We start from the raw sequence: 14,231 nt of genomic DNA on the forward strand, positions 1-14,231 counted from the left end.
GCTGAGAGGACATTTCAGATGTGATTTGCAAAGAATGGATAAAGGTTTTATGTTACTTGGACGATACGGATGCAGTTTCTTCAGTTTACTTTTTCCATGAAGTCATTTATGAAGCCACAGGCGTGATTTACGAGGGACACAAAAAATATTTATTTCCAGCAAATCAGTTATGAGACTCAGACAAATATGCCATGGTAGGATGTTGCACAGGAAATGTGCAAGATGCTACTCCTGTTTTACATGTGCTATAAAAATGCATGTTGCTAGATAGTAACCCTGAAAGTTATTTTCAACTACACTCTATGTTGTATGGTCTTGTGAGTGTTTGGGGTGTGAAAAATAAACACTTCTGTCCATTTGTTCTTCATCTCAATGCTAATTGTAGCATTTGGATAAGAAAGAAAAGGTCTATTGGGTCCTTTCAAACCGTTGATTTCTTGTTGCAACTCCCGATGGTGTCTGGCCAGATGAGAGAGAGATATGAAAAGTGGGATGTATACATAGAGTATTTAGGAAAAGAGAAAGAAGTAGCAGACATAGAGTAGTTACACTGGTATAATTTGACTTTAGACTTCCTGCCAACATTTTTGCTTTTGATCTGTGGTCTGGGATTCAGTATGCTAACTCACTGCCTGTGTTAAGTATCTCAAACATACTATGTGCTTCTGCTCTACTGTATCAGCGGGGGGCAAATGCTATTCATACAAAAATACCCTTCTTCCTCTTTGCAATAGTTAGTAACCACCACGGGGACTTATGGCCCCCATTGCCAGAAACATCCTCATGTTTGAGCGCTGCTCGTAGAGAATAATAAAAATAGATGCTATGTTTTGTTCTTCTCATAAGATGTGGAAACATTCATTTACTCAATTGTTTGTATTTAAGGAAAAAGTTTGTTCCAATTATTGTTGAAGTAGCAAAAATAATTGGTGTTCCAGATTCAGCAGCCAGGACGTGGATTGTATGCATTTGGTGTGGAGATGTGAGGTGACACAAAAGTACCCAGTATGAAGTGGTATCAAAGATATGTATGGTGGTGTGAGGTTTTGTGGAAACCCAACTTGAACATGATGTGTTGGCACTTCTAAAGAGATAGAAAGGGGACAAAATTAGATACAGATTTCTAGGCTTGTATTTAATACCAGCTAGACAGAAGATTACAAGACACTGACTGCGGGTGGGTGGGGGTATTGGTGGAGGGTTTGCGGAAGGAAGGTAGGCAGAAGGTCCGATAGTGGATACATGGCTGGCAGATATACTTGAGTGGTTGATTTCAGAAGAGCTGTTCTTGTCCTCTGACAGTCTCCCACCAGGGACCGAGTGAACAGTCAAATCATTGAACGATCTCTTGAAGCAGGGAAATAATTCATAGTTTTAGCACTGAAAGTGAAAAAGTACAGGAATTGTTTGATGCGACTCCTGATCCATGCAATGTACTTACCATAGTTATGATGTTTATTGTTTTGCTTTCCACCACAAAGTGTCATATTTGATATAAACGTTTATTTTGTTCCCGTTGTCGAAAACCAATAACCATTACAGGAAAAAAATATCTCTCTGGATATGTCTTCGTAAAATACTATTAGAAGTACAGAATGTAGCATTTTATCTTTTGCTTTTATGTGTTTTTCATGGTTCTGCATGGTTACATTGTTTTACTTGTGTTCCCATTAGGTTTTGATTCTGGGGTTCAACTAGTCCAGTGGTTCTCAACCTGTGGTCCGGGGACCCCTGGGGGTCAGCGAAAACTCCTCTGGGTGGTCCGTGACTGCTTGGAAAATTATATAATATTAACAGATTAGGTACCCAGCTTTCAGTAATGACTTGTTGGGGGTCCCCGGATTCCAATACCGATTCAGTGGGGGTCCCCGGCTTCCAGTAAGGATAAAGTGAGGGTCCACAAAAGTCAAAAGGTTGGGAACCACTGAACTAGTCCTCTTGTTAGACTTAGACCAGGGATTGCTGTTTTGAGGCATTCACTTATTTGAAACAGCTGCATTTTAATTACAACTGTGTGGCCTTTTCTGTTTCAGAATGGCTTGCTGTTTGGATAACTTAGCCTGTTTTTAAAAACAGAGTGATATTTACTAAGCGAATGTTACCTTATGGCACACTTTTTTAATGGTACAGCTTCACACTGGTAATGCACCCTATTTAGGAAAGGGGCCCTTCTCCCAGCTACTGTGTTAAAGCAACTTCCTGTGCTGCTACATTATGGGTTGTTTTGGTTTCCAGGGCAGCTGGAGGCAACTCACACTAATACACCCAGCCATTAAACCATTATTAAGCGCTTCCCCTTACACGAGGACAGCCCTAAAGACTTTGCCATTTTTTGTTTTTATAAGAAAAGGGTTATTCATGGTTTGAAACCTCTGGCTCACCAAATATGACTTTTTTAGCAGCACTTGTGTTTCATATCACACAGGCATCAAACATGGTGTAAACGGGAGTTGTCCTGATTTATACATCTGTGTCAGTTTTCTTTGGTGTGGCATGGAATTTACACTATTATTGTGAATGCATGGTAATTGCTCAAATTTGCCAACCCTTCCAGATTTATGAGCATCAAAGTATCATCAATATACAATCTGTATGTATACATTGGTGAAATACTTTCATGTGATGGGATCCATTTAGATAGGCAGCAATTTTGTAGAACCCAGATCTCCTGCACTTATCTTCATCATGTGCCCTTGTTTTTTCCTATTCCCAGGTAGAAGATGAACATGAACAGGAAGATTCTGCTGAGACTTGAAACGCTGGTACAGTTCAACAGTGCTTGTCGAAGGCTCCATGCTCTGGTTTCTAGAAAATCCCAAAGGTCTCAGTGGAGACCTGTACAATCATCTATGTACCCAACAACTGCTACCCATCAGGAACCACCACTGTGGCAAAAAGACACATTTCTCTGTATAGCCTTAACACAGTACAGGCTTCTGGCTACAAAACAGGTATTTTCAGGTCAATATTATCTTTTTTTTGGTGTTTTTTGTGTATGTCTGCTTGACCTAAATAAGATTAATCTTTTGGGAGGCACACATTATGGTGCAGTACAGACTAGGTGAGAAATATAGGTATACAAAGTTTGGTAATCTATAATATGATATAGGGACTCATTTAAACGCGGGCCATTTAACTTAAAGATGTCTGCCATATTTGCGCTATTGTCTCCCCAGTGTGGCTCCCACTATATTTTGAGAGCCTATTCTAGGGTCAGTTGGTTTGTAATTACAAATCTGCTATGTCATTATGTTAAAACCTTTCATCACTAATGTAAATACAGCTCCAAGTGGGCGCTCATCTTCAGGAATATCATAGCTAATGTCCCCAGTGTCCCAGCTATTGGAGAATGTTTCCAAACGTTCTGTCGAGCACTGCCACATTTTACAGTCTTAAATAGAAAGCACAACAACTCAGCCACTGTTGGGTCTATCATAAGCGGATTCCTGATGGCGAAGCTGGGGTTTCTGCCATTGGGAGCTCCAAAGGAGGTAGGGCAACAAAGAGGACGGGGGATGAGACATCTACATTATTCCAGCTGCTCTAGTATTCTGATAATGCACTCCTCTAAATTAGGCCGTAAGTAAAAAATTTTAGTGTAGGAAGCTGGCTCTCTATATGGTGCACTAAAAAGAAAGTACACCGTGCAGAGAGTCCAGTGGATCCCCTATTGGTTTGCAGAGGCAAAAGTAGATGGGACTAATGATCTATTTTGTGGTAGTTTGGACAACCAGTTAGGCTTATCAGAGGGTAGTGCTAAGCATTTGTTGTACTCACAGAGGCTGTCTTACTGGTTTTCTTGGAGGCTCACCTGCAGGACGAGTCGTCTTTTTGGGAAAAGCCCATTGAGTTCAGCAGGCAGGTCGGTGGGGCTGGTTCCAAGTCAGCTGCTTCTTCTTTTCCTCTTCTTCGGGTGCGACTGTTCTTTGTCCTTTGCTTCTTAGGTCGTCAGGATCTGAGTTAGTGGATGCCACCTAAATACTCAATTTAGGGGCATTGAAGGCAGTGGCAGGTGGAAGCCAATGGGCTGCCCACCTTTTGGGTGACTACACCCTTTCTATGACCACTTCCACTGGGAAGTGGGCAAAACTTTAACCCCAGTGGCCTAATTTCTTCCAAACAAGATGGAGGAATTTAAAAAGTAGTGTCCACTTCAGCTCGTCCTCCTTAAGATTGGGATTGACATGAAGTGGGCACACCTCCTAAACTGGAGAGACCTGGGTCGCATTACATAGGCGGCTAGGCCTCTGAAGCTTTCCGCCCTCTAATGTCCATTTAACCTGGGTGAGGTGATAACACCTCTGCCCAGTGCAGGCTTTTGTCTCTGGCCTTCGAGAGCACTGGCTCTCACGGGGGAAGTGGTGGGGTTATTTATATACCAAACATCCCCATACTCAGAGAAGCCACCATGTAGCCGGAGAGCTCATAGTGACCAATGTCCAGCACATGCATTTAAAATGGCTTCCCTGGTCACTTACTATGTCTGAGAATTGACAAAGACATAGAAGGACTTAGGGCTGTAAGGCCTACTAGAGGGATGACTTGAATGTATTGCATGCAGTGCTTAGGGGACATGGTACACCAGCTGTGTGCCATTTTGCGTTTTCACTTTTGTCTGCAGCAAAACTCACAGCCTGCAACAGCAGCTGATCATGTGCTTGGTGAGGGGTCCCTTTAGTGGCACAATTCGTGCTGCAGCCCTTAGGGACCCTTCTTAGTATTCGAGACCCTAGGTACCAGAGGTGCCATTTACTAGGGACTTACAGTGGGTGCTAACGTTTTTGCCAATTGGGAAAACGACTGTGCAGTTTGGGGGGGGGGAAGATATCTAGCCCTGCGGTCCTGGTTAGCAGGAGCCTAATGCAGTTGACCTTGTCAAGAGGCACTTTCCTACATGTCCCCCTCCCAAATAATAGAGGATGAAACGAACTCTTTCCAGTCTTCATCTTCTAAGTGAAAGAACCTGGAAAGGCCATCTGCATTGGCATGGTCTGGTCGGTGTTCCACTGTAAAGTCCAAGCCCTGTAGGGAGATGGGTGACCTTAACAGTTTGGGGTTTTCACCTTTCATTTGCATTAGCTGTCTGAGAGGCCTGTAGTAATTTTGAATTAGGAAGTGACAACCAAACAAGTACCATCTCAGCTTCTACAAGGACCAAACCACAGCAAAGGCTTCCCTTTCAATGACACTCCAATGCTGCTTTCTGGAGGGTAACCTAATGCTAATAAAAACAGGTTGGTCATGGCCATCATCATTGATTTGGAACATGACTGCTCCTATCCCATGTACAGAAGCATCTGTTTGTACTCTGAACTCCTTGGTGTAATCTGGAGCTTTAAGAACAGGTGCTGAGCACATTGCTTCTTTCAGGGTGTCAAAGGCCTTTTGATAGCCTACTGTCCAGTTTACTTTCTTTGCCATTTTCTTGGAGGTCAGTTCTGTGAAAGTGGGCACAATGGTGTCATAACCTTTTACAAAACTCGTGAGGTACCCAGTCAAGCCAAGGAATGCCCTGAGGGGAGTCTGGGTTGTTGGAGCTACCCAGTCCAGAATTGTCTGGATCTTGGCTTTTAGTGGCTGAACTTGTCCTCGACCTACAAGGTGGCCCAAGCATACAACCTGGCCCTGCCCTTTCTGGCATTTGCTTGCCTTGATAGTGAGGCCTGCTTTTCGCAGAGCCTCAAGGACCTTTCTAAAGTGTATCAGGTGATCTTGCCAAGTAGAGTTAAAGACAGCAATATCATCAAATTATGCTGCACTAAAGTCTTCTAAACCAGCAAGAACTTTAACCAATTATTGGAAGGTGGTAGGGACATTCTTCAAACCATAGGGCATAACAGTAAACTGCTAATGCCCATCAGGATTGAAGAATGCCGACTTCTCTTTTGCTCCAGGGGTCAGACTTATCTTTCAGTACCCTGATGGAATATCAAAAGTACTGAAATGTTTGGCTGCCCCATGCCTGTCAATCAGGTCTGGGAATTCAGTGGGCATCCTTTTTGGTCACAGCATTGAGACCCCTATAGTCCACACAAACCTCATTTCTTTCTTTCCACCCTGTGAATGGGGACTAAAACCACTGGGCTGGCCCAGGGACTCAGAGTGCTCAATGACTCCCAGTTCCAGCATCTTGCTGACTTCCACTTTGATGCCTTCCTTGACATGATCAGACTGTCTTTAGATTTTGTTTTTGACAGGCAAGCTATCCCCAGTGTCTACATCATGTGTAAACCATGTAGTCTGACCAGCAGTCACGGAGAAGAGCTCAGCATACTGATGCAAGACTTGCTTGCAGTCAGTCTGCTGTTGGTCAGAGAGGGTGTCTCAAAAGACCACTCCTTCCACTGAATCATCTTTTGGGCTGCTGGAGAGGGGATCGGGGAGAGGTTCACAGTCTGCTTCATGTCCCTCATCAGTGAGCATGAGCATGGTCATATCAGCTCTGTTGTGAAAGGGTTTAAGGCGGTTTACATGGATAACCCTTGAGCCAAAGTTCACCAGGTAGTCTGCTTCATCTTTTCTTTTTAGGACAGGTTAGGGTCCACTCCACTTGTCTTGGAGGGCTCTAGGTGCCACAGGATCCAACCCCATACCTTCTGTCATGGTTAGAACTCCACCAGTGCATCCTTCTGGTCATGCCAGAGCTTCTAGAGCTCTTGGCCTCAAGGTTTTTGGCAGCTTTTTCCATGTACTGAGCCATCCTGGAACGAAGGTCATGCACATAGTCCAAAATATCCTGCTTATGTTCTCTGAGAGGTCTTTCCCATCTTTCCTTCACAAGACAAAGTGGTCCCCTTACAGGATGCCCAAACAGAAGCTCAAAGGGGGAAAACCTACTCCTTTTTGTGTCACTTCTTTGTAAGCAATAAGCAGGCATGGAAGTAAGACATCCCATTTCTTTCTGAGTTTTTCAGGGAGTCAACCAATCATACCTTTCAATGTCTTGTTGAATCTCTCAACAAGGTCATTGGTCTGTGGGTCATATAGGGTAGTGAACTTATAGGTCATACCACACTCATCCCACGTGTTTTTGGTAGCCAGACATGAAGTTTGTACCTGTGTCTGACACCACCTCCTTTGGAAAGCTAACTCTTGTGAAGACATAAATAAGGGCCCTAGCTACTGCAGGGGAAGTAGTAGTCCTCGGGGGAATTGCATCAGGATACTGGTTGCATGATCCACTACAGCCAATATAAATCTGTTTCCTTATGCTGTAGAAGGGTCAAGGGGATGGACTGTGCCAATCCCTATCCTTTTAAAGGGAACCTCAACCACTGGAAGTGGAATTAAGGGGACCTTTGTGTGGCCACCTGTCTTGCCACTGGCTTGACAGGTGGCACAGGTGTTATAAAACTCTTTCAACTTCTGGGACATATCTGGCCAGTAGAAGTGGTTTACCAAAATACCCCATTTGTTTGCCTGGCCATGAAGCGAGCTAGGGGGATTTGATAGGTCAACATGAGGAGAAACTCTTTAAACTCCTGAGGCACTACCACTCTTAGTGGCACCGGGTTTGGGGTCTCAGGCCTCAGTGAAAAGAAGTCCCTCCTCCCATTAGGTCCTACGGGAGCCACTGATATATTTCCTTTCCTGATAACGAGTGGGACAGGTACTCTATCCCTGGCACAAATCCTCCTTAGGGGGTTCCCCTTGTCCTAAAATGTCTGCCATGTAAGGCCCAAGCTTCTGAGTCTCATTTCCCTCTGAGGCTGACAGGAGGAGAGGGGACCTGTTCTAGTGTCTGATTGGAAGCTATCTTCCCAGACCGTTTGCCTTTCCTATTGGTAGGTTTGGCCATTTTCCCAGACTGCAACTATTTTTCCCCCCCTGGGCCTTGCTCTATGTTCTTGTTTTTACACAAACCCATTCAGGGATACCCAGCATAGCTGCATGGGTCTTTCTTTTTACCTCGGCCCATGCTGAGGACTCCAGATTGTTTTTCAGTAGACATTGTACAGGTATTGCAGGAGATACCTCCACCTTCATCTGGCCAATAACCCCTATCCATTCTAAGGGTGTCATCACCATGGGATATACCTTAGCTTGGTTATCAGCACTGAGGACTGTATATGTCTCACCAGTCAGATATTGTTGTGAGGACACCTGTTGCTCAGTCACCGTGATGACATCGGCATCAGTGTCTCTCAGTGCTTCAACCTTAATCCCATTGATATGTGGCTGTTGTCTGTATCTTTCCAGGTTACCGGGCCAGACAACCAGGGCAGCTACATCCATCCCACCCTCGGAGACTAAAGGTGCCTTAGTAATCTCACTGACATGGTCAGGGCCTACTTGGAATCCCTTCCGGAGATTTGCCACTACATTTACTGCAGGTGCACTAGAGGCATTCTTTTTTGTTGGTACATGCAAGGTTTCCAGTTCGGTGCCCATTGGCTTCGCAGTCATGGCACCAAGCTTTCCTGGGATCCCGATTTTTGCCCTTGTACCCACCCTTGGTTTGGGAAGAGTCTCTGGGCCATCCCTACTGTACAGGTTTTTGGGGGCCTTTAGAAGACTCCTTGTTTTTGTCTTTGTTTTGGTTATCCTCGTTCCGTTGTAGGGGATTTTTGGCTTCTGTATCTTGTGGTCCCCCCACCAGTGGACATTTTGGTCACCCTTGCTTTGACCCAGTGGTCTGCCTTCTTCACCAACTCTTGAGGAGAAAGCGGACCTAGGTCTACCAGGATCTGGTGTATCTTATCTTGAGCACAAATATTAACAGATGCTCTTTCATCAGTGAATTGCAAACTCCATCATAATCATGCACATTGTTTCCTTTTAACCAGCCACCTATTGTTTTTACTGAAAAATCTACAAAATGTACCCAGGACTGACTGTGTTTTTCGAGTCTCCAAATTTTTAGGTTGAGAAAAGCAGCGTGCAAGCGCTGCTTTTCTGATGTGTTGTTATCTATTTGGGCTTTTAACCACGCCAACCTCACGCCCATCACTATTGCTCGTTCATGGGCTTGCCCTTCAAAAATCCTTTATCATTGGTAACAACTTGACATTTGTCCCTCCTTGGGGCAGTTTGGTTACCGCCTTGGACATCGACCCAGTTACATGGCTAATTGCACTTTTACCAATGCGTTTGACAGTGAGCGAACGTCTTTTTCCTTTTGTGTGTCTCCTTCATGCTCATGGCGCGGCGATTTGAATCTGCTTGCTTATGTGAAACTGTTTTACTTTTCATTTTCAATTTATGTGGCAAGAAAAGTCCGGTTAGGAGTTTACAACACTAATAGCTCTAACTCGAGCAAATGCGAGACCCATTGCATTGCAAGTGCTTGTTAATACTGTACTCCTTAGGTGTAAGCCCAAATCCCTCAATCAGGGTATCCTTCATGAGCTCTTAGGACCTTGCATCTGCCTCATTCAGTGTCAAGAGTCTATCCTTGCACTTTCCAGAGAACAGTTCCCAAAAGAGAGAGGCCCAATGCTGTTTGTCAGGTTTTCTGGCAACACAAGCCCTCTCACAGGCTGTGAACCATTTGGTGATATTATCACCCTCCTCATATTTGGGGAAAATACCTTTGGGGATTTTAGGGTCAAAGTGCTCTACTCTGTCCCTAGTTATAAAATTGCTGCCACCATTCATGGATGCTAAACCCATCTCTTCTCTTTACTTTTCTTTTGCCAGGATTTTGTCCTCTATGGAAATTCTTTGAGCTAGTCTCTCTAAAAGAATCTCCTCTTCAGAGAGTCTTTCTCTGGACCTTGAGGAACCTGAGCCATCCTCACTAGTGGGGGTGTCCTAGACACCTGGGATTGTTAATGGGGTACAGGTTACAATCTTTCATGTGATGGAGGGGCCAATTCCTCCTCTTTACTTGATCTTCCCTGATCTACAGAGTTGGTGGCTCCATCAGTAGAATGAGTCTGCTCATAATCTGCCAACAGCTCCTGGAGCCTTACTGAGGTAGGGTAAGAGGCTGTTGTCATTTTGTACCCTTTACAGAGGGCTCTTAGCTGCTTTTGAGAAAGCTGGAGGTACTCGTTTCTGTTCTGAAATTGCCACCTTTTTGAGCTAGGGAAAAAATCCTAACATAGTTTTAACAGTTTAAAAAGAAAATTAAACTGTTAAACTACAGGGACCTAACCAGGGCCCTAACAGTTACTTTTAAGAATTTGGAAAAAATACCCAATTCAAAAAATGCAATTTATCTAAAGGCAATTTTTGCATTTACTTATTGACCAAGTGGTATCAGGAAATGCAAAGTTGCAGATCCCATCACTGCCTCCAACATAGGAAGCTGGCTCTCTATATGGTGCACTAAAAACTTACACCATGGAGAGAGTCAAGTGGATCCCCAATTGGTTTGCAGAGGCAAAAGTAAATAGGACTAATGCTCTATTTTGCGGTTATGCTTAGTACTACCTTCTGATAAGCCTTTGTTGTACTCACAGAAACCATAAATGAGACACACACTCAAAGAATAAATCTGAGACTAATTTAGAAGAATGCCAATTATTTTATATATGTTTCAAACCCAAGAAGTTCGTAATCAGGTAAGCACTTTTTTAAACATAAATACTTTTCAGTTTTAAAAATCAACAGTTGCAATTCTCAGAGTTCTTCAATGTTAACCTATGAAGGAAAACAATGTTCAGCAAACACAGGATTAACAATGACCTACAAGGCCAATCTCAGGGAGTTAAGGTACGTACTGGGCACTGCTCAGAACCACACCAGCAGGTCATCTGAGCAGCACGGGGGCAGTCAGGTGCATAGGTGTAGTAAGCTGTTGGGCGCCCAGTGGTTTCCTATGGGAGTTTGGTCCTCGTGAAGACAGCAAGCAGGTAGACTTGGGGTGCTTGGGGACATAGGTGCACCTTTGGTCCTTTTCTCCAGGGCCAACAGACGCAGGAGTGTCCTTAGGCGTTGCCTTTCTTCGCCTGGAAGCACTCTTGGTCAGGGGAGTCCTGCATGTTGAGGCGGCAGGTGTCGTTGGGGCGAGTCCAGCGGGGGTGCGGTGAGAACCAGGGTAGACTCAAGCTCAGGGAAGCTGGGGGACGTTGTTGGCACCAGTGACCCACCTCAGATGGGGTCAGGGGTGACAGGTGCAGTGGTTGATGGAGGTGTCTCATTTTCTCTCACCACCAGAATTGTGGGAGAGGGGGCCTGCATGCAGGGGCTGCAGGTGACTTGGGGGAGTCCAAGATGGGTGAGACCACACTTGACTCGGACTCTGGGCAGCTGGGGAACCTTGTTGGCACTGTTGGTTGGCTTCACCTCCGGCCGTGGACGCTGGGTGCAGAGGTCACTTTGGGTGTCGGGTCTTTGCTGTTCTGGAAGCTGCAGAGTCCTTTTTTGAGACTTTGTTGCAAAGCAGAGCCGCTGCTCACGGGAGTCTTGAGTCTTTATGGAAGGTAGGTAGTCCTCTTAGGTATCTTGAAGACTCAGCTGCAGGACGAGTTGTCTTTTTGGGCAGAGTCCGTTGAGGTCAGCAGGCAGGCTGGTGGGGCTGGTTCCAAGTCAGCTGCTTCTTCTTTTCCTCTTCTGCAGGTGATACTCTTCTTTGACCTTTTGCTTCTTAGGTCGTCAGGATCTGAGTTCTAGGGTTCAGGGATTGCCACCTTAATACTTAACTTAGGGGTGATATTGGGAGTGCCAGGCAGTAGCCAAAGGGCTGCCCATCTTTTGGGTGAGTACACCCTTTCTATGATCACGTCTGCTGGGAAGTGGGTATAACCCAGCTCTAGTGGCCTAATTCCTTCCAAACAAGATGGAGAAATTTAAAAAGTAGTGCCCACCTCAGCTCGTCCACCTTAGAGGTGGGACTGACATGAAGTGGGCACACCTCCTAATATGCCTAATTTTCCCACTTGTGCTGCTACCAAAAGTGGGGTCAGGACAGTAGGTCGGTCTTCTCCACCATCTGGAGAGACCTGTGTCGCATTACAAAGGTGGCTAGGCCCCTGAAGCTTCCCTCCCTGGAATGTCCGTCCTGCCTGGGTGAGGTTATAACACCCCCGCCCAGTGAAGTCTTTTGTCTCTGGCCCTCGAGTGTGCTGGCTCTCACCTTGGGAGGCTAGAAACACATTAGGACCAGTCAGTCAACCCATTAGTAGCTGTTAGGTTTTCAGGGGGCTCCTCTAAGGTGCTCTCTGGGTGCAGTTATTAATAAATCTCTCATTGGCATCAGTGAGGGTTTATTCATCTGAGACGTTTGATGCCAAACATCCCTATAGCCAGAGAAGCTGGGGAACTCGTAATGACCAGTGTTCAGCACATGCTTTTAAAAAGGCTTCCCTAGACACTTACTGTGTCTGAGAATCGACATAGACTTATGTAGATATGTCCTCACATGTAACATAATGCACCCTGCCTTAGGACTGTAAGGCCTGCTAGAGGGGTGACTTACATATATTGCATGCAGTGCTTATTGGGGACAAAGCACACAGGCCGTGTGCCATGTCATGTTTACACTTTTATCTGCCCCAAGACGCAGCCTGCAACGGCAGCTGATCATGTGTTGGGTAAGAGGGTCCCTTAGGGTGGCACAATTCTACCTGCAGCCCTTAGGGCCGTCCTTAGTACCCTAGGCCCTAAATACCAGGAGTACCATTAACTAGGGACTTATAGTGGGTCCTAAAGGTTTTGTCAATTGGGAAAAACTACTCTACAGTTTTGGGGGGAAAAATCTTGCACTAGGGAGCTGGTTAGCTGGAACCCAGTGCTCTTTCAGTCGAAATTACACCAGAAACCAGACAAAAAGTGTGTGTGGGTGGGGGTTGTGGGGTTACCATGTCAAAAGAGGTACTTTTCTAAAACAAGAAGGTTTAGGATATCATTTCTAGTGTTGAGCAAAGGTATCTACTGGGGAAAACAGTGCACTATTGAACTTAGAGACCAAATGATATTGCAGACAAGGATGAAACCAGTGAAAAGAATCGATGTACATGGATGGTTGGGAAATGGGGTGAGCTAGCTAACCATGGAAGCACACATAAATGCATACTCAAGATAGTAAGCGTATACATTTCGCATAAGGTGACACATGACATGGTAAATTGTAAAATAGTAAAGGGAGAGGAATAATCATGCATGAATGTCCACAAGCAACACAAAACTTGAATATAGGATAATAAGTTACCAACTGGTTATCAGGTTAGAGAAGTACAAGAAGAAAATTGTGAAACAAAAGTAGAAAAACAGAATTGTGTGCTTTGGTGAATGCAAACATATGGTGTGTGTTATGGTGACTGCAGTTCTAGATGTACAATGTGTGTTCTAGTGATTACAGATAAACAGTGTTTGTTACGGAGACTCTGGATGGTTGGTATTTTCTCCTGGTTGGGAATGTGCAGTTTATGTGCTGCCATGAGGACTCACCACTATGGCAAAAATACATATTTCTATTTGTAGCACAGATGCAGTACAAACATCTGACTACAAAACAGCTCTGATAGTTTAACCCTTTGAGTGCCATGGACATAATGGTTATGTAGCCATTACGTCCTGGCACCGGCCTGTGGGGGAAGCATGGGCCAAGGGGCAGGGATGGAAGGGGATCGCTTCCTCTTCCCCCTCCACCCCTGCCTCCCGCACTAGACACCAGGGACTTTTTTAATTGTTTTTTTAATTTATTTTTTATATTTACATATAACGCGAGCGACCTCTCAGGCAAGGGTCGCTCCCCTGGGGACAAATTGATTTTAGGCCATTTCTGCCTTCCTTGGGTTCAGATTGGCCTATTTGTCTTAGGCAGATCTGCCCCCAAGGGATGCAGAAACCACTACACACCAGGGATTTTGTTTTGGGCCAATTTCAGGCAAGGGTCGCTCCCATGGGGGTGGGCAAATTTATTTTAGGCCATTTCTGCCCCCCTTGGGGGCAACTCAGCCTAGGCACCAGGGATTGGTCGGTGTGTGTTTTGTTTGGGGGGACAGCCCCTTGGACAACGGTTGCTCCCCATTGGGGCACATTACTGTTGGCCATTTCTGCCCTCCTTGGGGGCAGATAGGCCTATTTTTGTAAGACCCATCTGCCCCCATGGGGTGGCAGAAATCACACCAGACACCAGGGAAGGATTTCGACATCCACCCAACCCCCCCCCCCCCCCACCCACCCTAAATAAATGGAACTCTGGGCAGATGGGCAATTTACCCTGATCCACTCCCGGGGGGAGGTGGGGGGAAGGTAGAAAGCCTACTAGATGGCAGGGAATAAAAAAAAATAATAATAATTGTGCGGTGGTAGCTACCAAGAGTATGGATATGGTTATGCCC

The 14,231-nt window shown here is 45.3% G+C and overlaps 1 protein-coding gene across 1 annotated transcript in view; it reads left to right on the forward strand.

Moving 5' to 3' along the window:
• Positions 1-14,231, forward strand: part of MTIF2 (mitochondrial translational initiation factor 2) — a 350,344-nt gene that overhangs the window by 33,221 nt on the left and 302,892 nt on the right. The window contains exon 2 of the mRNA XM_069234182.1: positions 2,714-2,951. Coding sequence (XP_069090283.1) covers positions 2,721-2,951 — 231 coding nt within the window. The 5' untranslated portion in view covers positions 2,714-2,720. The remainder of the gene's footprint in view (positions 1-2,713; positions 2,952-14,231) is intronic.

The sequence above is a fragment of the Pleurodeles waltl genome, chromosome 5 (assembly GCF_031143425.1).
Source record: "Pleurodeles waltl isolate 20211129_DDA chromosome 5, aPleWal1.hap1.20221129, whole genome shotgun sequence".
Lineage (NCBI taxonomy): Eukaryota > Metazoa > Chordata > Amphibia > Caudata > Salamandridae > Pleurodeles > Pleurodeles waltl.